Source organism: Ictidomys tridecemlineatus, chromosome 1 (genome assembly GCF_052094955.1).
Source record: "Ictidomys tridecemlineatus isolate mIctTri1 chromosome 1, mIctTri1.hap1, whole genome shotgun sequence".
In the NCBI taxonomy this organism is placed as follows: Eukaryota; Metazoa; Chordata; class Mammalia; order Rodentia; family Sciuridae; genus Ictidomys; species Ictidomys tridecemlineatus.
This window is the reverse complement of record NC_135477.1, coordinates 32,698,517-32,726,350: the sequence shown is the minus strand read 5'-3', so window position 1 is coordinate 32,726,350 and position 27,834 is coordinate 32,698,517. Positions and strand designations below refer to the sequence as shown.

The 27,834-nt window shown below is 41.2% G+C and overlaps 1 protein-coding gene across 2 annotated transcripts in view; it reads left to right on the top strand.

Annotated features, from left to right (window-relative positions):
- Pde6c (phosphodiesterase 6C) overlaps positions 1-27,834 on the top strand; it is a 53,316-nt gene that overhangs the window by 14,018 nt on the left and 11,464 nt on the right. For both annotated transcript variants that reach the window (XR_013434267.1, XM_005333723.4), the window contains exons 8-15: positions 1,410-1,457; positions 6,188-6,337; positions 6,894-7,037; positions 8,173-8,241; positions 12,534-12,680; positions 12,931-13,038; positions 13,404-13,513; positions 20,199-20,286. Coding sequence is in view for 1 of the 2 variants with exons in the window: in XM_005333723.4 (XP_005333780.1) it covers positions 1,410-1,457; positions 6,188-6,337; positions 6,894-7,037; positions 8,173-8,241; positions 12,534-12,680; positions 12,931-13,038; positions 13,404-13,513; positions 20,199-20,286 (864 nt within the window). In the remaining variant the exon portion in view is untranslated. The remainder of the gene's footprint in view (positions 1-1,409; positions 1,458-6,187; positions 6,338-6,893; positions 7,038-8,172; positions 8,242-12,533; positions 12,681-12,930; positions 13,039-13,403; positions 13,514-20,198; positions 20,287-27,834) is intronic.

Below are 27,834 nucleotides of genomic sequence, written 5' to 3'. Positions count from 1 at the left end.
GATGGAAAGGCCATAAAAGAGGAATAAGATGTTTTTCATCTCTTTAAACCATGCCTGAAGGGTGCTCAGTCCATTCAAATATATAATACATTCAAGATGTATTTTGAAATTAACGGATAATTCAAGATCCCTTAAATTATTTGTCTATAAATGCTCATAAAAACTATGAAATATTTTCACATTTTCTTTGTAAGAGTACTATAAAAGCAGTCCATGTGGTCCAAACACTCTTAAAAAGTGCTTGCCTTGGTGCCACAGGGCTATTAGCATTTGGTCTGGTGGGCAAAGCCACCTCAGGCCTACTCAGAAAATTGTTAACATTCTCAGGAATTTTGTAAACAGGTTGTTAAACTGTCATCAACTTGAAGCCTCATGGTGGGAGAATTTATTCCAGGTAAATGGGCAACAGATACAAACCAGGCCCTGCCAGGGAGCCCGTTCCACCAGCACCTCTCTGGAGAGCATGGTTCTGGTTTTATCTCAATGTCTTAGAACAAATCACTTAGCATTTTTGGACTTCTGTTTTCTCATCTTTAAAAGGAGAAGCTTAAAAATTGTTAACATTCCTTCCAATCAAAATGCTGTGATTTTAAGTATCTAATATAACTTTGGTGGGAAGAAAGATATAGTTTTTTTATTAAGATGTATTCATGCTGGGAAGGGTGGTGCACATCTATAATCTCAGAGATTCGGGAAGCTGAGACAGGAGAGTCATAAGTTCAAGGCCAGCCTCTGCATGTCAGAGAGAGCCTGTCTAAAAAAATGAGGGGTCAGAGAGCAGGGTTGGGGATTTAACTCAGTGGTAAACCCCCTTGGTTCAATCCCCAATACAAAAAAGAAGAAGAAAAATATGCACTTGTGGACATGACATGAGGTATGAGTAATATAGAATAATCCAAAATGGAGTGATTTCTTGTCCGTCTGCATGGGAGAAACAGTCTCTGAATTCCAGTAGTTAAAACGATATTCCCACAGTGAATCCTTACTTTGTGCGACCAAAAAGCTGTCTGGCTTTGTCCCTTCCTGTCCCTTTGCCACCTCTTTTTACCTGGATTTCACTGTAGGAAAAAACAAAACAAAAAAAGGAGCAACCCCTGCATCCATGCCTCAGAAGAATGGCCTGTTTAGCTTTCTCCTCTCCTTGGCCTGGACAGCTAGTTGCTTTGGATTTGAAGCGGTTTCCTTAGAGGCTGGGGGAGTGGAAAGGAGCTGAGATTGGGTGAAATATCGCCCAGTGACTTCACTGAGATGATAGCAAGTTTGGCCAAGCTGAGGTCCAAGGTGAATGCTTTGCCTCCTGGCAGATGAGAGCTGTGGATAAAACCTTGCTCCTGATGCTTTCTTTCTGATTCTCTTCTGTGGCTCCACCACACCATATTTCAGGACTCATGTCTCCTCTTGCTTTGCAGATATGCAACATGCTCAATGCGCCTGCAGACGAGTACTTCACATTTCAGGTAACTGAGCCCTCATCGAGGCCCAGTGCTTATTGGGTCCCTGGAATTTCTCCTTCTTGTCCCACATGCTGAGACCTACTTCCTAGAGAACCTGACCCACTCACCAGATGAGCCCCGGAACCAGTCCCGGTACTTGCTGGCCTGGTGACCCACTCCTCTCCACTCACAGCTCTGTGGTTTGTGTCGCCCACACCCCCAAGTTCATACATCAGTGGCATTTGTTGGTGGCCCTTTGGGAGGTAATTAGAATTAGATGAGGACATGAAGTGGGGCCCTGTGATAGCATTAGTGGCTTTGTGAGAAGAGGAAGAGAGGCCTGAGCTGGCCCCTCTTGTCATCTCACCACAAATGCTCTTTGCCCTGTTGTGAGGCAGCAAAAAGGCCTTCCCCTAGGGGACGGTGCCATGCTCTTGGACCCTCCAACCTCCAGAACTGTGAGATCTGTGAACTTATTTTCTTTATAAATTACTCAGCCTGTGGTATTCTATTATAGCAGCAGAAAATGGACTAAGACAATGACTTTCTGTTTGGACTTGATTGTGGGACTTGGGGACTCTTTTGTCCCCTTTCTGACTTCATTGAGTTCACAGAAGGGCCAGCTTGTCATTTCTGCCTCCCTCTACCCAGATTCCCTCCCTCCCCGCCTGTCATACCTCCCCACCTATGATCTCTGCCACTGCCCTCCCCTGACCATGGAAAATAAGCTGGCATTTGGCTCCATAACCTCTTCTCTCTGCCCACTGTGGTTATTGGTCTGTGTCCTGCATTTAACAAGCTGGTCAGAGCCCTAACCCCAGACGGGAGTGGAGACTCTCCTCCCTGGTGGGCACTGCTGTTGTCTGTCTGTCTGTTCCTCTGTCTTTCTTAAACACCACACACAGCGCCACCATTGTGGTGGGTGGAAAAGCCAGTTTCTTTGAGGACTGAGTGGTGCATCCCCAGGAGCAAATGGAACCAGCAAAATGGTTACATGGAACATTCCCCTCAGATCTGCCTTCCTCTCCCTGCGCTCACTGACATGGAAACACACAAACACCACGGAATTATACTGGTTCTCACTTCTCCCTCCATCTCAACCGAAGCCTCCATGTGACCATGCTGTACCCAGCCCTACCCTCTATATTTCTAGTGAGTGGGTGCCATGTTAGGACACACAGGAAAAGGGGGTGGGCAGTGATTCTCTCAGGGTCTGAACCTTGGGCAGTCTTCATCTAAGCAGGGAGTGAGCAGACGCTAGCCTGGGAGAGCTTGGCTGCCTGGGAGGTTCCCAGGGCTGGGCTTTCTCGCACCACACACTGTGGCTACTGCAAGAGTAGCTACACAGAAAGGCAGCCTCTCTGATCACCCTGAGAAGAGGCTCAAGACCTCCTTGGGGCCTTAGGAATTCTCAGGGTGGAATAAACCTCCAGTCCACAAGGATTTTCCAGTTCTTCAGGGAACGGTGTGGTGCCCATGGAAATGTGTTTTTCTGACGTCCAACCACCCCATGGCTGCTGACTAGTGACTGCTGTGCTCTGCAGTTCACTGTCACATTTGCACCGTCACCCTGCTTTCCATAGGCTGCTCCCAGCCAGTGACTGAGTGAGATAGAGGTACTAATGCGACCCAGTCCTGGGAGACAGCCAGAATCCTCTGATGGACAGCGCTGGCCTTGGGAGGCTCCCACAACCCTGCAGGCTGTCTAGAACTGCACAGTGGTCTAAGGTGCTCCCACACACCCTTGTATCCTTCCCTTTTCCTGAGCCAGGTAGGGATGGTGTCTCTGTCTAACAACTCCCTCATACCCCTCAGCTCTCTCCCACTTCTCTCTTATAGGCTCCAATACCCAAAGCAGACCCAGCTTGGAGCAGCCACTCTCCCCAAGCTACCACCCACCTTCCCTTTCTTCTCCACCTGCTCATGCCCTACCTTGATTCTCACTCTTCCCTTTTGTACCTGTGAGGTGGGATGGCAAAGCCGGTGATTTAGAATGAGCTGTTATCAGACAAACCTGCAAAGGCAGTGGTTCTTGAACATTCCTTGGAGGCAAGATGTATTAGTTTCCTATGGCTGCTATAACAAATAACCATTTAATGGCTTGGAAAAACACAAATAAGTCTCATCATACTGTTCTGGACATCAGAATTCTGAAATGGGTCACTGGGCTAAAATCAAGCTGTTGGCCAGACTGTGAACCTTTTCAGAGGTTCTAAAAAAAATCCTGTCTCCTTACTTTCTCCAATTCTGGGAGAAGGCTGGGATTCCTTGGGTCCTTACCCTTTCTGTCATCAGAGCCTGCAATTGCCCATTTTGATCTTACTCTATCATCCTATGTCCTTCTCAGATTTTGACTCTCCCCTTTGCACCACTTCTAAGTATCCTCATGATTACATCAGGTCCACCTGTAAAATCCAGGCTTGATTTAAGATAAGCTTATTAGCAACCTTAGTTTCATCTGCTATCTTAATTCCCCCTTTTGATGTAAGATTCATATTCACAGGTTCCAGGGATTAGGATGTAGACATTTTGGGGGGCCATTTTTCTTTGAAGTGAACGGTGGGGTACATCCTTTAACACTAACTAGAATGACCCCAATTTTTTCAGGAAAGAAGTACAAAGAATTTTCTCAGTTTTAAGTTTTTATTTTTTAATTTTTTCTTAAGCTAAGATTCCTTTTATCACTTTACTGGCAAAGGATCTCAAATCACATAAACACGAACAGGCAGCAAATAAATATTTGCTAAAATATTGAAAAGTAGCTACTAAAACTTACTTGGAAAGCTTCAACAAAATTTACAACATGAGTACTTATGGTTGTGAAGTTATTTTGTACTCATATATATTTCCTGTTAAGGATTCTGTCCCTAGTTCATATGATGGTAGAAGCATATAAATATTTCTCAGTGTTTTCCAAGGATAAAGGCTTTGAGAACATTGAGTACTGTCTTTTTTTTCTAAAGCTTTGACCATTAAGAGCCATAAATTGAAGTTTGGTTTGTCTGTTTTTCAATCCAAGAACAAAGACTAGTAAAAAGTAATAAACAAGTTATTCATAATACTTGGGTACATAACAGACATTTATGTGCTTTATTATATTTTATGTAAAAATTTAGTAGTCTATGTGATAGTCCTTGCCTTTTGATAAATTTAGGAGATAGCCTCAAAGACCAAAATCAGCAATTCTGAAGCATTTAGGAAATATCTGGACATTCAATTGTGTGATCCAGACTATAAGTGCTGTTGGAATGCTGAAAAAAGACAAGTTTCATATGAGTCAGAAAAGTTAGTGAAGGCTTTGTGGGAAAGACAAGACTCAGCAGGGCCTCAAAGGATGATTGAATGAACCATGGGAGGCTCAAAGAACCAACAATGTGAGGTGTGGGATCAAGGCTAACTTTGCCCCAGCCACATACTATGCAGATGCTCCGTAATAGTTGTCACACTTGAGAGGACACCAGAATTATCAAGGGATCTTATTTAAGACACATGCCCAGAGACTACAAAGCTAGCTAAAAACAATCTGTTGCATGTGGTCCTTGGACCACACTTTGAGAAACACTGAACCTTCTTACCTGCATTTTCCCATTACCCTGGAAGTATCTTGAGCCTTGATTTTATTCACTTTTACAACATCAACAACTAGACCACTTCTTGGCACAGCATAGGGGCTTGGCAGATGCTTCTTAAACTCAATGTACCATGAGACAAAACACTACCTTGATGTAGCAGCCAGAAAAATAAAAACTGTACTAGGTATTTCAATAGAGAGAATTTGTGTAAGAAATGAGTTGAACAAGGTCTGGGCATGTACTTCACTGGGCATGTACTTCACTTGCTTAGCACATGTGAGACCACAGATTCAATCTCCAATACTACAAAAAAAAAAAAAAAAGAGAGAGAGAAAGAAAGGAAAAATATCATAGGACAGTGAGGTAAAGTACAGTCCCAGCTGTGTTCTGACACAAGGAAGGAATTGCATATATGACCATTGGTGGAAGCTGGGTGAAGGATACATGGGAAATTTCCTTGCATTTCTCTCTCTCTCTCTCTCTCTCTCTCTCTCTCTCTCTCTCTCTCTCTCTCTCTTTTTTTTTTTTGCATACCGGGGATTGAACTCAAGGGCACTCGGCCACTGAGCCACATCCCCAGCCCTATTTTGTATTTTATTTAGGGACAGGGTCTCACTGAGTGGCTTAGCACCTTGCTTTTGCTGATGCTGGCTTTGAACTCACGATCCTCCCGCCTCAGTCTCCCAAGCCACTGGAATTACAGGCAGGTGCCACCACACCTGGCTTCTCCTTGCTTTTCTTTCTTTCTTTCTTTCTTTATTTTTATTTATTTTTCTTGGTTGTTCAAAACATTACAAAGCTCATGACATATCATCTTCCATACATTAGGTTCAAGTGGGTTATGAACTCCCATTTTTTACCCCAAATACAAGTTGCAGAATCACATCGGTTACACATCCACATTTTTACATAATACCATGTTAGTGACTGTTGTATTCTGCTACCTTTCCTATCCCCTACTATCCCCCCTCCCCTTCCCTCTCATTTTCCCTCTCTACCCCATCTGCTGTTGTTTAATTCTCTCCCTTGTTTTTTTTTCCCCTTTCCCCTCACAAACTCTTATATGTAATTTTCCTTGCTTTTCTTTGTAACATCCTGTGTATCTCTCTTTCAAATTAAAAAATGAGGGGAAAAAAGGAAGAAAAGAAAAAGAAAGAACCTAAGTTTTCTTATTGTTTGTAGAAAGGACCTGTAGATGAAACTGGTTGGGTCATTAAGCATGTCTTGTCCCTGCCTATTGTCAACAAAAAAGAAGATATTGTGGGAGTAGCTACATTTTACAACAGGAAGGATGGAAAGCCTTTTGATGAACATGACGAACACATTACTGAAGTAAGCGCAATAATAAAATAATGGAAGTAAGTGAAATTCGCAAAATAATGGAGGATGCATAATTACTTGTTATTCTGGGATGATATTTTGGAGGGCAATTAAGACATGAGTCACTCATGATTAAAACCAAAATATTGTTATTGTGTCATTTCTATTTCCTGACTTCTACAAGTTGCAACATTTCCTACTGAAGTGTAAAGTTTTGGCTTAACCAAAATTCTTTCTAATTCTAGAAAAACAGGAAAAGAGTATTTCTATCTTCTTCTTCATTCTCTTTCTCAACCCCAGCCCTCTGTCCAATTTTTAGATTCTGCTTTATTTATTCTACTGTGGTTTATAATTCTTCTCCTGCAAAAGAGTGCTCATGGTCCATTGCTCTTTGAAAAGCAAGGGATTCATCGATTTTATTGTGTGCGTCTGATTATTTATATGTTATATTAAAGTAAGGAACTGGGTTTCTGATGGTGAAGGAAACTGATTAATTAGAAAGCCTGTAGATTGCTCTCACCAAATCAATTTTCCTTTAACTTAGATAATCACTTTTTATACATTTCAGACTCTCACACAATTCCTTGGATGGTCTCTTTTAAATACTGACACCTATGAGAAGATGAATAAGCTAGAAAATAGAAAGGACATTGCTCAGGAAATGCTCATGAACCATACCAAAGCCACTCCTGATGAAATTAAGTCTATTTTGGTAAGTGGGGAATTTAACCCTATAAATACTAGGTGGTAGTTGACCTCAGCTTCTGGAAATCACCTAATCACCCCGGAATCTGACAAAGGGACATAAGTTTAGTCCTGGGCTAAGGAGGGGAAAGCAGAAAGAGGGGATGAAGGAGGACTTTGGTGGCTCAGTGTACATAGACCCAGGATGCCAGGTTACTTGGTTAGATTGGTCTATGTTAATAACAGTTCCTGGGTTTATAGGATCTCAAGTAGTGATATCTAGATTCAAGTGTGCTATCAAGGGAAAAAAATATTTCCAGGAAGAACAATGTATTAGTCCGTTATTATCATATAATGCTGCATAACAACCACCACAATAGAACAGTGGCATGTAGTAAGAGCATCTCTCTCTCACACATGAATTTGGGGGTTGACCAGGCTTTGTCTGACTTTGACTGAGTGTGGCTCCAAGATGTGAGTTGGGTTTGCTCTATGTGTTCTTCATCTTTCATGGACCAGAAGCAACCTGATAGATGTTTTTCTCAGTGATGACAGAAGAACAAAAGAGCAAGCCCAAGTACACAAGTCTTTGCTCACATCACAGTGACCAAAGAAAGTCATTGACCGAGACCGATATCATAGATGTTGGGGGAGCCAGATTTTTCTAACAACATTTTAATTGCCACAAAATGAAAGAAAAACATCACACACCTTTTATCTCCATTCCTTGCATTTTGCTTGATTTGGGGGTATGTGCACAGGTGTAGTTTGGGTTTTGTTTGGTTGGTTTGGGTTTCAATGGTGAGTTTGAGAGTTAAAAAAATACTTGATTTGAGTGTTTGACATGTTAAAGATGAGAATGTCTGGGAGAAATCATGGGTAATTGCTAATTGGAAAACAGATGCAAGCTAACCATTTTTCTCTTTCTTTCTATTTTTTCTTTTTACCTATTTACCCACAAATTTAGAGAAATTAGTTGTATTCAATTACTTCTTGGGTACAACTCTTCATAATAAAGTACTACAGGGTTTAGTATCCAGAATGCATCTCTATTATGGAACTTACTGTATTTAAAGTATCTTTTAACTTATTTTAATAGTAGAGGAACAGGATAGAAATCCCCTTCATAGGAATTTCACACCTCAATTGCTTTTACATTTTAGAAATTTAAAGAGAAGTTAAATATAGATTCAATTGAAGACTGTGAAGAAAAACAGCTTGTCAAAATTTTGGTAAGTGTTTTCCTTCTATCCCTGATGTCCTTTTAAGAAAATATATTAGGACCTGCTTCCTTATTTCTCAAGTAAAAGTTGAGGTTTCTCTTCCCTGATACTTTGGGAGGCCAAAAAGATGTGCTGGTTTCTTGTTGTTTTTTATCTTTGTCCTCTCCAGTTCAACTCACAAAGATAATGTGGAATCCCAGTTAGACTCCCGCATGAAAGACCTCAGGCACAGAATCTAGGGATATCATGACCTTGTTTATTTTCATACCTTTGGATTGCACCCTGGCCACCCCAGAGGGCATGCCAGAGTCACACTCGACCACAGACCCTTGTAGACTCAGTTGACCATGTGCCCTCCCTGACTTCTCTTGTGGAGTCTGGAGGAATTCAGTGCCTTCCTGTTGTCCTTAGGTCACCCCTATCATTTCTGGTTGAAATCAGTTCCTCTTTTAGCTCACTTGTTCCTTCTCTCATTTTGTCCCGTGTCCCACTCAATAAATTCTTAATATTAGAGATCATCTTTTTCGGTTCCAGAATGCATGCATAATTCCTCTTTTAGTGTTTCAACATTTTTCTATTTTGACTATTTTTAAAATCATAATTATTAAAAAAAAAAAAAAACCCTTAACACCCCAATCACCTCTAAGTCTGGTTCTACTGTCATTTTTACATTGGTTTCAGTAATTTGATCCTGTTTTTAAAAAAGCATGCTTCATGATTTTTAAATTAAAAATCAGATATTGTGAATAAAAATGTAGGATATCTGAATGATGTTATCTTTCTAGAAAGAGGGTTAGACTTCCTCTAGATGATGAAGAGAATTGCTTTTAGAATTTTTTTAGGGGGGCGTGGTCTTCTTCAGTTTTGCACTTACTGGAGTCCCCATTGCTAGAGTGAGGTTCTTCTACAATCCCATGAGCTCCTGGAATATTTATAAAGATTTCAGAGACCTGACCCTTAAAATAATATCACATTTAATTCCCTCTATAACTGCTTCATCCTGTTTCCCTCTGCCCCGTCCAATCGGTAATACAAGCATTCCTACAAAACGAAGAGGTATCATCTCACCTGCCCCCTCCCGTGTTTATAGGCTTTGTCCTCCCACCCTGGCCCTTGGCTCTGCTGTCACAGATCACTGGCCTCTCAGCCTTGTTGAGGGCTCAGTTCCTGCCCTCTGTGTTTTTTGTCCCTGAGGTACACACACAGGGGCAAGGCCTCACTCTGTTAGGCTGGACTTGAACTTGGGATTCCTCTTTGCCTCAGCCTCCCTGTTTGTTGATATTACGTTGAGTGTGCCACCCCACCTGACTTGATATGCAACTTCTTGTCAAACAGAACTTTAAGCAACATGCCTGACACCAGAAAGAACCTAGTTCTCACATAGAGGAGGAAGGACCTGATGTTGTCAAGTACAATAGACTTATCAAAAATAGCTTATTTTGAATGTAAAATCCATTCTGGGTTAATCCCAGATCACCACTGCATACAATTTAGGAAGTAAAGCAAACAAATGGGCCAGAAGAATTCTCTAATATCATCCTGGAGTCACTTCTCACTCTGATTCTTTCTCCAGAGGTGCACCTTAATTTGGGGTTCAGGGGAGGTCTAGCCTCTTCTCTAGGGGTGACTGTGGTTCTAGGTCTCTGTGTGGAAGGAACAGGGTGGCAGTCCCCTGAGTCAGGCAAAGGAGGTGGTGAAGACCCTCCTCCTGGCTTCCTGCTGCTCTGTGGGCCATTTGAGGCCCTCTTGGAGGCCCCACGGCTTATGTTGACCAGATCGTGGAAGTTGCAGAGCATTTCCCAGAAACGTGCCTCATTGATTTATCCTTTGCTCATTTTTTTTTTCATTCAGTAACTATTGAGACACACAAAAAATACAAACTAATTCTTATCTGGTTCAAGAAGCCCCCTGTGTATTAGGAAGACAAAAAAAATGTAAGCAATGTCACTGCCCAGCTGTGTTCTTGAAGCCTGAATCCCAGGGCTCTGAGAAGGTTGAGGCCTCGTGCCATGCTCAGAAGATGGTAGAGTCACAGGGGAGACCATGGTGCCGAGGTCTGAGGGGAAAGGAGACACTGTCCAGACCAAGACAGAAGATGGGGCCTGCAGATGGCTGGAGATGGGAGTGGGACTCAAGGGCAGTGCAGACACAGGACAGCATGTTGGTCTAGGGCAACCAAAGCAGCTGGGTGTGGCTGGAGCACCGGTTAGCAGCAGAGAAAAGCTGATAGGTGTGGGACAAGACTGTGACCGTCCTGCACAGGGGACCTCAAAAGTCACCTGATTCTAGTTCATAGGAGGCAGGAGACCTGGAGTTACTTTATACACAGTAGGCTGCGGACAAGCTCCTCCCCTGCTGTCAGCCCTCAGCTGTGATTTCTGCAAAGAACATCAGCTCCATGGAGCCAGAGTGCCACTTACCAGACCAACAAGCAGCCTTTGCTTTTATCCATCTCTCGGGATCGCAGACTGAAAAACGGTGTGATTTCTGTATTAGACTCCCATTTAATTGGCCTGTGACTGTGTATGGGGCCTGGGAGTCATGATTCTGAGAACTTCTTACTTATGTCTCCTACTGAATTATATGTTTACACTTGAGAGTGATGATCCTGCGATGAAGGCAACAACATTTCCAACTCTTATCTGGGAGGACTATGGGCCTGAGACGCCAGGGCCTGTGGGGTGGGAGGGGGAGGGGCGCACTCCACAGCTCTCGCAGCCTCTGGGGCTGATTTTTCCAAGACTCACAAATCACCTGTCTCTCCACATGGGAGTGCATGGTTCAGGGACAGTGGCCATGCCGGCTTCTCTTGTTGCCTAGGACACGTACAGGTCTGATAAATATTCCTGAATGAATAAAAAAAAGAAAAGAAAAAGGAAGGGCTGAGCTGAGCAAGGGGTCTGGAGAGGTTTGAGAAAGAAAGAGCAGGAAGGCCAGGGACAGCAGAGGGCCGAGGAGGGCCCTGTGAGAAATGGAGGAGGAAAAAAGGGGCCGTGAATGGAGTCCCAATTTCTTTGACCCATTGAAAATGCAACTGGGATTAATTGATGACCAAACAATGAAATAAAAAAAAAAATGTCCTTATACTGTCCCATTTCACAGATGAGAACATAGAGAGAGGCCTTTTCAGGTGTGGTGATGTATCTAATTAGAGCCTAAAACTGAATGCTGGTCTCCTGGCTTCAAGCCATTGCTTTTCAGAAAAAATAAAATATCTTGTTCGAAGTTACCAGAGTGGCAGTGGTGACAGGGGCACTCAGGAGGGCCCTGGGAAGCCCAGTGAGGGACGGGCAAGAGCCCAAAGAGCCAGCCCAGGCACAGGGGCCGGGGGACTAGAAGCCATAATTTTGCTTGACGCAGGCTTATGCCATTTGTTGTTCTCTAGGAAAGCTTGAACTTCCTGAGGGAGGTGACATGCTTTTTCTGACTTTTGTGACCCCCTCAGCACAGTATTGGGACAGGCTGTGCAGTCAGTAAGAGTCTCTGAATGAGCTCCTGCAGGTCCATCGGGGTGGGCCCTCGTGGCTGTTGCTAAACTGTCTCTTGGCACGATCTCTCCCCATCATGGAATCCCCTCCTTCCTTCTCTTTCCTTATGGGATCTTCTCCTTCCTTCCTTCTACCAGCTCATGTCCCTCCAGAGTTCCTTATTTAATTAATGGGAAGCCACCTGTCCCCAGGCACTTGGTTTCTCCCACAGCACCAGGCACTGGCTGCCATGCTCTCTGATGAGTCTAAGCTTCACCCCTCATTGGCCTGTATTTCATACCCGTTTCAATAAATTAAGTTCCTCTAAGGCAGGATCCATATTTTTATTTCCCAAGTCGTGTCAATGCTCACGTACTTCGCTGTTTTTCTCATTCCCCTAAGTCCTAACAAGACGTGGGTTAAAAGAAGTGTCAGCAAATGTGCACCCACACTGGGAGGCCCTCAGCCATTCATTCAGCAAACGTTGACTGGGCACCTTCAGAGACAGGCACCATGGGTCTAGTGGGAGGCTATCACTGAGCAAATAAAAAGGAAAATACAAGAGGGTGAAATTAAGCAAATACCTGCTGTTGACTGAATATTTCTTGACTGGAACAAAAAAGGAACTGAGCAATGAAATCTGATAAGATTAAACATTTAATTTTGCATCATAGAAAGAAAACAGCCACTGGAAATGGGTTTGGAATCGAATCCCATCACTTAGAAAGTTTTAAAATAAGGCGGAATCTGTTTTGGTTTTCCATTCAGTGTCGGGTATGTGATCATAAAGGGGAAAAGATGAATGCAATCTAAGACAATTTGTCTTTTCAACAGAAAGAGGACTTGCCGGACCCACAGGCGGTAGAACTGTATGAATTCCGCTTCAGCGACTTCCCCATTACAGAGCACGAATTGATTAAATGTGGACTCCGAATGTTTTTTGAAATAAATGTGGTGGAGAAATTCAAAGTACCTGTAGAGGTCAGATGTTATTTCATTTAAAAAAAAAAAAAAACACGGTGTGATTCTGTTGCTGCACTTCCCTAATGTTTTCTGTGGTTCAAAAGATTAACTCAGTTTGGATTTTAAATTATCATTAACTTTGTAAATACATCAGCTTCAACTCTGTCAACAAGACCAACACATCTTTTGAGATAAGATTGTCACAGGCCTTCTAACCTTTAGAATTCGATTCCAAAGTCTGACCGACGTTGTCGTCTTTGGGTAACAGGTTCTTACCAGATGGATGTACACGGTGAGGAAAGGGTACCGCGCTGTCACTTACCACAACTGGCGGCACGGGTTCAACGTGGGACAGACCATGTTTACTCTGCTGATGGTAGGTCACCAAGTCCTGGAAATCATTGTAAAACTGCCAATTCCCACTTGAGCATGTGAAAGATGGGTCCATTACTTCAGATGCTTCATTTTAAGTTCATGGTTACAATCAAACCCCAGTCTTGCTGCAGATGATCCCAGGAATGTGGGGAATCTCTGGGCACTGGGCTGGATTAGCACCCCGACATTCATGCAACTCATTTCTTAAAGGAAAATTCAGTCGCCTGCTAGGTTTGGGAATTTCCCAGAATGCTATGTGACACACAAGAAATAAGCCAACTCTCTGTGAAATTGTGGTGGGTGCAGGCAGGCCTTGCTGGGGAGATGTATTAATTGACATAAATATGTGCCTTTGTATATTTTTAGACAGGAAGACTAAAAAAATACTACACAGACCTGGAAGCTTTTGCCATGCTTGCTGCTGCCTTCTGCCATGACATTGATCACAGAGGCACCAATAATTTGTACCAGATGAAGTAAGTGAACACAAATGCAGTATTGACATGTCCTTGTGGGTGTTCCAAGGTGCCGAGGAGGAGAAGAAAACTTTCCCTATCCGTTAGCCCAGTGAATTTCTCTTCACCCGGTTTGGGAACAGCAATGCCTTATTCTGTTCCCTCCCAAGCTTCAGCCATCGTGATGATGTCTGCTCTTTCTGCCCGGCTGCTTACATCCTTCCGTTTCCATTTCCAAATGCCTTATTTTTATATGCCTTCATTTTTTTTTTCTTTATTTAATCAGAGTACTGACTTCAAATCAGAGTACTGACTTTCATTTTCTGGGAACAGCGGTGGTGCACGCCATAGTCCCAGCTGTTCAGGAGGCTGAGGCAGGGGAATTGCACGTTTGAGGCCAGCCTTAGCAACTTAGCAAGGCCCTGTCTCAAAATAATAATTGTAAGAAAGGGCCGATGCAGCTCAGTGGTAGAGCGCTCCTGGGTTCAGTTCACTGCACTGAGAAAAAGAAAAGTACGTTAATCTTAGGCTTAAATTTGTGTCCATCTAAGAATGCTCCCCAGCTTGAGCTGGAGAACACTTCTTCCTGGGCTCCTTACCCTTCATTTCTTGGTCCTTTGGCTTCTAAAAGTCAAACCCTCCTTTAGCTGGTCTTCTATCCTAACATCAATGCCATTTTCCTCTCTCGCCCCAAGCAAGAAAGTGCAATAATAAGGGGGCAGGCTCAGGGTCAGACAGATTTGGTTTCACTGGGTTCACAAGTTATTTCTGCTTTATAAGCCTCAATTTCCTCATCTGGACAATAGGAATTATAATCATGGCATCTAACAGGTAAGGTCTTTGTAAAGATTAAGTGAGATAATGCCTATAAAGCCCTCAGCTTATGGTAGACTCTTAGCCCTTAATGAATATGAAATATTTTGATTTCTTTTATTAGTCATTGGTATTCTTCAAAATTCATCAGCTGTATTCGTGCTAGACCAGATCCTTGAAAAAAATATTTTTTTAAGGATAAAGAAACTTTCTTATGATGATTTTCATCCTGTACAGACATAACAGTGAGTCCATGTTCGAAGCATGATGTTTCTCTCAGGTCGTCCAAGTTCAGAGTCACCCAAAGCACCCTTGTTCAAGGATCATGATCATCCTTGATAGTGGTTTTAAAGATGCACTATCTGCCTCAGTTATACTTCACCCCCATTTCTGACACCTAACCCACCCCTCTCCAGAGGTAGTGAGGTGTTTCGAGAAGATCAGGCTTAGGAGTATTGGTTTTGGGGGTCCAACTCCTGTCTGCTTGAGATATCTTGGGTGAGGTACTTAATCTATCTAAGATTCAGTTTCTTAGCTATGAAATGGATATAATAATAGCCTCTCAAAGATTGTGATGAGAATCCAATGACATTATATATGTGAAACCTACGTCGTTGGTGCTCAAGAAAAACATTGAGTAAATGTAAAGCACTTTGTAAATAGTGATTCCTCACCTTCAGCAGTGGTAGCAGTGAGGTCTTGTCCTGAAAGGGGGATCTGCTGAGGCTTGGGGCAAGAATCTCTTCATCATGGGTTCGTCCGGTCCACGCTGATCATTCTGTCCTATGTGCAAATCTCCTGACAGTGGTTGGAGTTCTCTGCCTCTTTCACTTTGGGCAGTATATTAACCAATTCAGTTACAAAGGACCTAACATTCATGGGGTACCCTCTTGTGTGCTGGAGGGTATGCATTGTCTTATTTTATCCTCCTAGCACCCCCCATGGGAGATACTGACATTCCCCACTGTTATGGATGAGAAAATCAGTTCCAAAGGAGGAAGTCACACTTACCTTAGGTTACAGGAAGCAGCAGGATTGGGTGTGGTGCCTCACCTCCCGGTTTGTAGGAAAAAGATGCCTATCCCATATCCCAGATCTCTGCCTTGGCCGGCCAGTGTGGGGACTCTTAGGGTCTTTAAAACATGTCTCTTCTGGAAACTGGACACGAGCAATGCATGAAGATTAAATGCGGTCGTGTGTAGAAGTGGGGATGGAAAGGGTTGCCTGACTGCAGAGCAGGACAGGCCTGTCTTCCCTCAGTCTCAGGTGGAACTACATCCTTCTGGGAGTTCCACTAAGCTCTCGAGGTCAAATGCAGTCTTTTTTTTTTTTTTTGCACACAGTACTTCAATAGCAATTTTGATGAACTTCTTTATGTACCTCTATTTTGTTGGAAGAATGGCTCAGGGAGTCCACAAAGATGTTGTGACATGACTTTTTATTAAGTAGTTAATAAGAAGGTTGAATAAGACTCAATAATTCTTCTCACACTGATGGTACCAATGAAGCCACCTATGGAGTCCCCTGAAACTGTTGGGACACTGATGACTCTGCTTCATGGCTTGACCTTGTTCCCTTGATCTGATTACTTGTCTCCAAAATGTGTGAAATCTTTTGTTTCCTTTCCACTCTTATCTCCCAGCCTCAGACTATGCCCTCGACAATGCCCTAAAAACCTTGCCATTTCCAAAATTCTATTTATTATTCCCTCAAGTTTTTGTGTTCTCTTTGTTTACTTTACCAGTTTGTTTTCCATTCCATGCTTTTATGTTTGTAGATTTCTTTGTCCCTCTCATCCCCTTTTCTCTGATTAGTTTTTTAGTTCACTGATCTTTGGGTCTCCTTTGATTACTGGAGAAATGCCATTATCAGAAAAAAATTAGAAATTTTAGAATTCACTCATCCTTCCATCCCGTGTAGGCCTCTCTTCTCCTAGATGCCTTCCTCTTTCCTCTGGCCTACGTTTGATTATTCTCCATAATGGAGAACCTACTTGCTTACAAGGCAGAGCCTTCTATTCTATATGATTCCAATATTCTTCATGATACTGAACTGAAATCGATCTCCCCACAACTTTGGTTTCTCCTAGTTCAGGTCTCTAGTTCTGGCACATTATGTATAATTTATCATCCACAGACTATTCCTTCATCTAGTAAAGAAAATTATCATGTCCCTCTTCCCAAAGTATACTCTTTCCCCAGTTGTACACCCCAAGTCCTTTTAATTTTTTTTTCATAATGGTTTTCATCATGTAATTCTACTTATCACTATTCTCTGAACCCACTCCAGTGTTTTTATGTCATTCCTAAAATGTGGGTCCTGGAGTTTGACAGAGTAATCCACACATGGTTCGAAGTACTACCTTGAATCCTGATTAACCTTCATCTTCTTGATTTGATTCTTTATTCTTCTTTTCAGTCATACTCTGTAAATCAACAAATTAGGGTGGGGTTTTTTTCAGTTTTTTGTTTTTTTTTTTAATCATCTATAGGTTGGAGATTCATGGCTTCTGTCCATGTTTATTCAAGTCATTGATGAAATTATGCATCAGGGCAAAACAAGGCAGAGCCCTGGGGCAAGAGTGGAAACCCACGTCTAGGCAATTGATTAAGGCAACCCGCAAGGCAGCACTGTGGGCTCTGCTTTCTAGCTGTTTGAGTATTGAATGAAGACGCCCAATATTCCAGCCTGCACGGAAGGTATCAAGAGGCATCTTCTCTATAGCCTCACTGAGGTCCAGACACAGGCTGTCCCTGGCCTTCTGCTCCATCGTCACAGGAGGGCTCCTAACATTGACACTGTGGCTGCATCTTCTCTGCAGTTCCCATTGCTTATTCTGTACGTGTTCACACGCCATCTGTTTAAAGTTTCAGAGATGCGTCAACCTCCTGTTCTCTCAGCCTCCAATTGCACCCTCTCCTACTTCTTAAGTTTTATCCTAGCCAGGCGCAGTGGGCGCAAGCCCATTACCCAGCAGCTCGGGAGGCTGAGACAGGAGGATCACAAGTTTAAAGCCAATCTTAGGAATTTTGCTTAGGCCCTAAGCAACTCAGTGAGACCCTGTCTCTAAATAAAACATTAAAAAAGGGCTGGGAATGTACTTCAGTGGTAAAGTGCTCCTGGTTTAAACCCCCAGCGCCAAAAACAAATAAATAAGTTTTAACATAAATTTTACTTGTATCCAGTCTTCAATCATCCAAGGCAATACCTCAAAATTTCCTAGAGAACACCAACAATGATTCCCCCTCAACACACACACACACTCAAATCCCAGCAGCAGTTGGGAATGATACTCACCTGTGTTAAAGGGCCTCTCTGCTCTCAACTCTCACCACCTCCTGCTGGAGTTTAAATTTTCAAAAATTATTCTTGGAAAGATAAGGAAACCTGGTAGGCTAAGTAATCAGATCACATATCTCGTCTCTGTTTCTTCACCTTCTCTCTTCTAATTATTTTCTCCCTGAATGATTAGAGTTAAATTTTCAATACTTCAGGCTAACTATTGCCAGGCCCTCTAATGTAGAAAATTATTAACGAATATTGTGTTTTTCTTTTCTTTCCTTTTCTTGGAAGTCCTTCCTTCAATGTTCTTTCATCTTCTTTGGAAATTACCTGTTTTTATTTTGGTACCAGATTGAGCCCAGGGGTGCTTAACTACTGAGCCACATCCCCAGCCTGTTTTATATTCTTGTTTTGAGACAGGGTCTCGATAAGCTGCTTAGAGCCTCACTAAGTTGTTGAGGCTGGCTTTGGACTCGAGATCCTCCTGCCTCAGTCTCCTGAGCCGATGGATAATAGGCGTGTGCTACCGTGCTGGGCTTGTGAATTGCTTTTACTAAGAAAACATTTTGCCAGACTAGTTTCCTCTCTCCCCAAATATGTATAGATGTGTGTGGGTGTGTGTGTGTAAATTAATTATTTTTTACAGAACCATTTGTGAATTGGTTGCAGACATCATGGCATTTTATTCCTAAATATTTCAGCATACATTTCCAAAGAAGAAGGGGGACATACGTCTACATAAACACAAGACAATGATCACCCTCAGGAAATTTTCTTTTGATAACAATGCTATTATCTAACACAGAATTTTTTTTTCAAAAATTTTCAAGTACCCCGATAATATCCTTTCTAGCTATCTCCTCTCTGATTCAGGATATGGTCAAGGATCACATGTACTTAGTTGCCAGTTATCTTTAATCTCCTTTAATCAGTCTTTTTGTGTCTTTCAGGTTGTTGATATTTTTGAAGAGTTATTTTGCACAATATCCCTCAATTTGTATTTAGTCAACTGTTTCCTGATTAATTTCAGGTTGACATTTTGGGCAAGGATTCTTTATAGATGATCTTGTGCCTTCTCTGTGCATTGCATCAGAGGTCCCTGATATCAATTTGTCACTTCAGCTATGAGGTTAAGACTACTTATAGATATGTGCAGCAGATCCCTTTTTTTAGAACATTTTCTCCTTGGTAAAGAATAAGTAACAGGTGAAGTGCTGTTTTGAAGCTGGGAAAATATCTAGTTTCCCAATATTATATTTGATTGATGTTTATAACCCTAACCGAATTAATCATTCACTCCCTTCTAAGTAGAATTGAACTTGATTCATTTAAAGAAAATCTCCAGTGCTGACACAGAGTAGGAATTTAAATATTTATTAAAATTATAATCAGTTATAATACTGCTCCAACAGTTTAATTATTCCATAATCAGAGTATTATCCCTCCGTAAAGTTCTGTTTTCTATGAAGTAAAGTGAAACTTCTCTACTGTCTGCCATCTATATTTCTTGTATCTTCCTTTATTAAATCATTTTTTCTATATTTCTATGACAAATTCCTATAACTTGTAGACCTTAGGTTCAGCCTCTTTTTACCTCTTATTCCTTTCATCTTTTTATTTTCAATACAGCTTCCGGTTCCTGGGCCAGGAGGTGCTGGAGAAAAACAGGGTACCAAAGGCTGAGGTTCCCATTCATATAACCCTTAACAAAAGGGAACTTTAAATATAAATGTATTTCACTGTCTTGGGGGAGGAGGGGAAGAATGTTACTTTATGGCGATTTTCATCTTGATTCTGGGAAATTCTTACTGAACACATTCTAAGCAAATAATTTAAGGGCTTTCACAGGTTTGCTACATGTTTGTAAGTCAGGGTCCACCACCATAGATCCTGGGGGAACTTAAACATTTTAGCTACAAGCTAGGTGCACTACTATAATCCCAGGGACACAGGAGGCTGAGGCAGGAGGATTGCAAGTTCATAGCCAGCTTCAGCTACTTAGTGAGACCCTGAGGGCTGTGGATGGAGTTCAATGGGAAAACACCCCTGGTTTAATTTCTGGAGAAAGGAAGAAAGGAAGAGAGAAGGAGAGAGAGAGAGAGTGAGAGAGAGAGAGAAAGAGAGGGGGGAGGGAGGGAGGAAGGCAGGAAGGAAGGAAGAGAGAAAGAAAGAGAGAAAGAGAGAGGGAGAGAGAAAGAGGGGGGAGGGAGGGAGGGAGGGAGGAAGGAAGGAAGGAAGGAAGGAAGGAAGGAAAGAAGGAGGGAGGGAGGAGAGAAAGAGAGAGAGAGGGAGGGAGGGAGGGAAGGGAAGGAGGAAGGAAGGGAGGGAGAGAAGGAGGGGGAAGATTTTAGATATAGGAGATGAACTGAACTCTAATGTAAATAATTTAAGCATTGTTTTTTTCCAATTTTTTTTCTGAAATAGCATGTTCTCATCTGTTAAACCTAAAAAAAAAAAACTTTTCAATATGTTATTTTTGACCATTTCACAGAAACATTTAGTGGGTGAAAGAGGAGAGATATGGATAAAAAGAATCCCGAGACAGTAAAGATTCTGTAGTATGGACTTCTGTGTGATCCTTTAACAGCTGAAGTTGTGGTTCTCCTCCTAGGTCCACATCTCCACTGGCAAGGCTTCACGGGTCATCTATTTTGGAGAGGCACCATCTGGAGTACAGTAAGACCCTCTTGAATGATGAGGTAAGTGCTCCTTTCTCCAGGGCAGCTTACTGATTCTGGATCAGAGCCCTAACCCACAGAAAATGCTGGAAAGAGAGTAGCCCTGAGTTATGGTATTGACAATGCATGCCTTACCATGTGGATTGCTATACTGCCGTTGTTTTTGAACCATTAGTTGAAGTAGCTCAGACAGAGAACCAGGGAAAGTCAACAGAATCTCTGTGCGTCCCTGGGAAAAGAAGTAAAAGCATACGGTGGATGTGAAAGACTCTCTGCGTGCTGAGCATGCATAAGTTAATGTAAAGGGGGAAAGAGGCCACGCAGGTGCCTGGTTTTCTTATACTTCTTGGGGCACATACTGTGGAGCCTGGTTTGTGCCTTGGAGAGAGCCGGACTTGAGAGTGGAATAGGCATGGATCAGGAAATAAGACAGAGACAGGTAGCTGCCATCAGAGAGACACGGAGTCATGTTCTGGAGCTCCAAAGGGCGGGGCCACATTCATGGGAGGAAAAAGGGAAGGGGTCAGAGATGGCTTTAGGTAGGAAGTGGCTTTATGTCTTTTGAATTCATGATGAGTGGCACCTATCACGTTCTTCTAGTCTCCCTTCCATAGGAGCTGCTTATTCTTCTTCCCTTCATCAGTTTTATTTAAGGGGTAGATAGATAGGTGGGAAAGTTGTGAACATAATGTAATAACACTTTCTTAAGAAAGTTTCAAACCAAAACCAATTTAAATGAGTCGTTATTCCATAGAGGGGACACTATTTTTCACAGGCAACAAACTTACTTAGAATTGTATGCTCATTAGGATAAATACACCCTCTGGAGAGTGGGGCTTTTTTCTCATCTACAGTAATAATCTTTTATTAAAGATTCAGGGAGGGAATACACAGGAATAAGTCAAATCCAGAGAGAACACTCAATTCTTCTAGGTAATGAAAAGCCTCAAGATGGTCCATACAAGCCATGTGGGAACATCTTCTAAGGCAGAGTGACTGGGCAGAGAAGTAGAAAAAAAAAGAAAATGATCTGAGTGGTTTTAAAAATGTGTGATTGATAAGCACTCAACACTACATCCACCCTAAACCTGCTGTAGCTTTTCTCAATCAGCAATGCCCTTGGTGAAACATGTCGTCTACCCTTAGTCTGTTTTCTGTTGCTATAACAAAATATCAGAGACTGGATCATTTATAGAGTAGAATTTTATTTTGGTTCACATTTTTGGAAACTGGGAAATCCAAGATCAGACGGCCACATCTGCTGAGTCTCAGGGTGGAAGAGCAGGTAGGCATGAAGAAGAGACAGTCGTAAGCGTCTGTCTTGCTTTATAACAACTTTCATGAGAACAAACTTCCAGAAAGGCATTAATCCCTCCCAATGACACCTTCACTTCTCAAGGGCCTCACCAACACCCCTACGTTGCAAATCAAATTTCAACATGAGTTTCAGAGAGGACAAACCATGTTTGATTCATTGCACCTTGGGTAAGTCTAGATGGTGGTTGTCAGACATGGGTGTCCAGACTAGCTTCTTCAGAATTGCCAGTTTACTGGTATGTGTGTGTGTGTGTGTGTGTGTGTGTGTGTGTGTGTGTGTGTGTGTGTGTGTGTTCTTGAAAGCACAGTCTGGCCAGCCTTTTTGGAGCCAGAGTCTAGGGTTTTGCATTTGAACCAGGCCTCTTTAATCCTGAGGGGCAGATAGAATCTCTCCCTACAGCAGAAATCCTCACATAGGTAATAGCTGTTCTATGGCAATTAAAAGAAGAGTAGAGGGGCTGGGGTTGTGGCTCCGCGGTAGAGCACTCTCCTCGCACGTGTGAGACCCTAGGTTCGATCTTCAGTACCACATAAAAAAATAAATAAATAAGTGAAATAAAGGTGTTGTGTCCACCTTATTATTTAAAAAAAAAAGAAGATGAGAGAGGAGGGGAGGATAGGAAGGGCAGCAGAATAGAATAGACAATATGATTGATGTATGTACATTCCATGTATGTATTATATATCAAAATGCATTCTACTGTCACGTATGACTAAAATAAATAAATAAAAAAAAAATTTAAAAACAAAGAAGAGGAGGAGTAGACTGGAAGGAATTCAGGGAAGGAAAACTGTCATCACCTAATTTGTTATGATTCTTTGTTTTGCTTATGGAACAATCTTTGGTTTCTGAGTAAGAATTTTCTGTACATCCCATTGTTTCTATGATACCACCATGAGGCCATGTCAAATATATCTATCACTTAATTATACATTTATTTACTAAAGCAAAATACATTTTAAAAGCTACAGCCAAATATCTCAGTGCTTGACATTGGAAGGCTCCCGGTATCTTACATGTTTTCCTTCTGAGCTTTGACAGTTTATAACAGAGTTTATGGTTTTCCCACCTTAATTTTTTATGTTATGTACTTTGCAGCCTAAATTGGCTTTGATGGCTATATAAATACTTATTATTCTTTCTAAAAAGGAATATTACATCTCAGTAATCTTTGCTATCTTTTCAAGGACCTGTCTACAATACTATTCGACCTGCTAATTGCAAATGTTTAAAGCCTTGTCAATAGAGTCGCTAGGTGATGTAATCGCATAGCTTATTTATGAGCAAATTGAACACTGAGAAAAAAAAGATACTTTTATATATCAGATGTGCTTTTCCTATTTTGGGAACATAATGTAGTTCTTTTGCTTTTTAATTCTGTAAAGAAAATACACATATTAAAGTTTTTAAAAAATTTTTAAATGAATGTAATAATCCTTGGGATTTAAACCAGATAGAAATCAACCCTTTACCTGAATGAAGGGGTAGAAATCTCTTTAGCCAGATTTTTTTTTTCTTAGTGTTCAATTTGCTCATAAAGAAACGTCTTTTTCTCAGTGCTGAGGCTGGAAGTCCAGGCTTTTCCCATGCTGAGCAGGTGCTCTACTGCTGAGCACCAGTATAAATTTTAATACTAAAATTTGCTCTACAGAAAATTTCTACAAATGACAAAATAAATTGCTCAGTCTAAATCACAGAACCCCGTTATTACTCAGAACATCCCTTTTTGTTCCGTTTAATACAAAGAAATAGCACAGAAGAAATTAAAGGCTCTGTGTCCAGTCACCAGTGAGGCCACAACATGTTGCAATATTCTTCTGTGGGTGTCAAAGGCACCACCGTGAAGATCAGATCTGCCCATACTTTCTCTGGCTTCAACTCACCTGTGAGCGCCAATCAGAGCCAATTAAAACCATTTCTATCTGTTTTGCTGTGCTACATGGAATTCATATTTTTATTGCCATTTTAATAGTCAGGGAAGAACAAAAATAGATTCTTTTTGTGAGCTAGTGAAGCCAGCTGAGCAAGTGGGGCTGGGCCTGACTGGGCCTGGCCTGGGGAACAGCCCTCCTGTCTTCCTTTGGAGCCCTTGTCTTTATATTATGTTTCAGCAAAATGCTCGGTGTATGTGTGGGAGAGGGGACGGAATACCACATCTCATGTATTTTTTAAATTAATGATTTCAGAGTTATTACAAAAGCTATATATGCCCACTATAAAAATTCAAGCCATAGGGAAAAACTCAAAGACAAATATAGAAAGAAAAAACAGCACTTTAAATCCTTCCACCCAGAAAGAGATACTTCATTAACATTTAAAGAATTTGATTGCAGTCACCTTGTGACTATATACAGGCAGCACGGAGAGAAACAATTTTTCAAAAGCAAAAATGACACTACAAGCTATTTTTTGAGTTATTTTTTAAATCAACTTTATTAAAGAACACACACACACACACACACACACACACACACACACACACACACACACGCTTCCCTTTAAAATGTTCAGTTCTGAGTTTTTACCATTTTATACAACTGGAGAACCACCACCACAATCAAGATACAGAATGTTCCTGTCTCCCCCATGATTGCTCATGCCCCTCCCCTCTCCCAGCCTCAGCTGACCATTGAAATGCTTTCAGTCCTTGTGGATTTGTTTGCATGTTCTGGATTTTAACAAGTACAATCATACAACAAGTTCTCTTCCATGCTGGCTTCTTTCATGCAGAATATAATTTTAAAATTCATCCATGCTCTTGTTAGTGATTCCTTCCTTTTCGTTGCTCAGTAGAATTCCATTAATCTTAAATAAAGGGTATTGGACTGAGGCTGTAGCTCAGTGGTAGAGCTAGCATGTGTGAAGCCCCGGGTTCAATCCCCAGCACCACAAAAATTTAAACAATAAGAAATAAAAGGCACTCAATGATTTACTTGAATATATCAGAAACATTTTAGAGATGGAAGGAAATGCAGAATTTCACACGATTGTGTCATTATCACAAGAGATGTTAGTTCTTAAAGACCCCTCTAAAGTGAACAACAAATGTCAGTGAAAAGTTATGGAAGGTATATCTGAGCATATAAGTGTTTATTTTTAAACAATATGTGTCAACTGTATAGTATCTATTAACTCCCTGCTATAAAATGTGAAGCAGATAAGATGCTTAAACTTTCCCCACATCTTCACCTCCATTTTACAAGGAATTTATTATCATTTGTATTTTTTTTTACCATCATCAGTAGCTATAAAATTTATGTTTTGCTTTATCGTTTCTGCTGTCAACTTAATTCAATTTTATGGTCCAGTAAACATTGACCCTTTGCATTTCCATGTGGAATTTTCAAATTCATTTGTCAATTTATGAAAACACATACATAACTTGTTGGTATTTTGTTGGAATTGCACTGTGTAGGTTTTTTTGTTTGTTTGTTTGTTTTGTACCGGGGCTTGAACTCAGGGGCCCTCAATCACTAAGCCACATTCCTGGCCCTATTTTGTATTTTATTTAGAGACAGGGTCTCCCTCAGTTGCTTAGTGTCTCCCCATTGCTGACGCTGGCTTTGAACTTGTGATCCTCCTGCCTCAGCCCACCCCCACTGGGATTACAATCGTGTGCTGCTGTGTGTTGCAGGTGCTTGTTCCGTTTTGAAAATTACTCATCTTTCAATGCAGCCAGATCTGCTGTGGAATACTGTGGGGAAGGGGCAGGAAGAGCTGGGGGAAATCCTCAGCTTCCAGTTTGTTGCCTCAAACACTTTCACCAATGCATTCTCTTTTTTTTAAACTTTGGTTCTTTTTTAGTTAAATATGACAGTAGAATTCACTCGATGTAATTACACAAGCATAGACTATCTATTTCTAAATAGGACCCCTTTCTTGTGGATGTACATGATGGTGAGATTTACTCTGGTGTATTCATATATGTACATAGGAAAATTATGTCAAACTCATTCCATTCATTCTTTTCCCCATCCCCTCTCCCTTCCTTTTATTCCCATTTGTCTTCATACGCTGAACTTCTATCCCCTCCCCCCTTGTTGTGGGTTAGATCCACATATCAGAGAAAACATTTGCCCTTAGTTTTTTTTTTGGGGGGGGCGGGGGGAACAACTCATCCTTGATTTCGGTTTTCTAGAAGTTGTAAGGCTCATACTGAGCAAAGTCTAGGATGCAATGGACTCTGCACCAGGATCAGGCCATTGCTGTCGGCTCCTTCACCCCTCGTCCCTGGCATTCCCTACTGCATGGGGAACAGTACAGGGAGTCAGAGCAGGGCTTGTCCACAGAGCTTTCTGCTGCTGCTGTGAGCACAAACATCCTGAGGTCTATTGTTTTAATGAAAGGTTCACGGGATCTGTTTTTCTTACTTACCAGCAATCCCCAAAGCTCCAACTTTATGTGTATGTTTGTTCCAAAGGGATTTAATGGAGTTTTAAAAACTACATACAACATTAAAGAAAAAGCAAATGACGGCTAGTGAAAGAATGAGAAAAATGAGATGAAGCATGGCAAAGACCGTCCAAACCCAATGTGTGAAGACAAATGGGAAAACAGTGAGGTTCAAACATTTATTAAACATCAGCCACAGGTTTGGCCAAGAGCATCCTAGCAACTAACATGAGAACAGAAATAGGATCTTCTATATGAATCTATAACCACAACTTAAAAAGAAATACCAATTAGGGGCTGGGGTTGTGGCTCAGTGGTAGCTCGTGTGCCTAGCACATGGGAGGCACTGGGTTCAATTCTCAGCACTGCATATAAATAAATAAAATAAAGGTCCAGTGACAACTAAAAATATTTGTTGAAAAAATACCAATCAGAAGCTGTTCTTTTAAAAACCTCAGGTTCAAGGAAGGAAGAAAATGTAAAAGAATGTAGAATTAGGAAAAGATTAATTTTCTCAATTAAAAACATGAGTTTTCAGATAAAAGCAAGGATGAGTGAGATGAAAAAAAGAGTGAAATTTGGGTGTGCTATGTTCTATACACAGGAGGCAGCAATCAAGAGTTGGATATAAACCTTTTCCTCTTAGTTATACCAAAATTTTAAAATTCAGTATTGATTTATTTGGGAAAGCAAAAGAATGTTAAATAATCTATCAACTTTAATATTACTGTCTTGTTATTTTGGATTGGGAAAAGATCTGACCTGAATACAGCAGGACAGCATTAGTCCTATTTATTTCTCTCTTTCCCTTGAAATGTGACTTTTTCTTTCACATACATGTGTTCTTATCACATTGAAGCAGGTGTTCAGGTTTATAAATATAAAAAACATGCACTAAAATGAATATTGCACAATAAATATCGATTGATCTGGTTAATAGTGGTATGTTCTGGACTCTACCACCTGACACTTGGTAGAAACAGGGAAGTTTCTGACTGAGGGGATTGTTCATTTGAATTCAGCAGTCTGGCTTTTAAAAAGGATTTCACGTACTGCATATATTAGTTTATCTAAGAGTGTAAGGCATTTTCACACTTTCTCTGACATTCTCTTTTTTCCCCCTTTGGCAAGTACAGCAATGAAGGTTGACTTTAAATGTTTTGAATCTCCAGAGTAATGTGTCTGAATCACACAAGACACACTAGTTTTGGAACGTAGCACTGTACATCTGTAAAAAAGTACAGGCAGTGACCGGCCAATGCAAATGTGCCACTGGATCACCACTAGTCCAAAGGGGAGACCACCATTCTATGAGAATAGGGAGCAGATTAAGTGGGATTAAGTGACAAATGCTCCATCTTCTTTTCCCTGTCCCTGGCCAGTGCAGACCAGATTGAAAATAACTTAATTCACAAGATTCAGTTCAGAGATTCTGGAATAAATATGCTCAGTGGGGCTGCTGCGAACTGTCCTAAGAAACTGATTATAATTCAGACAATTTTTATTTTTCTTTATTGTAATTTGGAGTGGTTAATAGCCACTGCTTTAACTCTCAATATAAAAAGATTAAAGTTGCTATGGTGAATTCACTGTTTTAACAACAAAAAAAAATCAGTTTTACTTTCTATTATACATGCTTTGGAAAAAAATACCTCTTGTTATAGATGTTATAAAAAGATTACATAAGTGCAGATTTATATATTGAATAGTAGAGTGTGTAAAACTTGAGCTCTGATGCAATCATTGCTTTCTATTATTTCAATCTCCTGGAATCAATGAGAGCCACACGTGGTCTTGGGTTCGCAGTTCTATGTTAACCTAGAGCTAGGCTCAAAACTTTATGTAACAATAATAAAGCT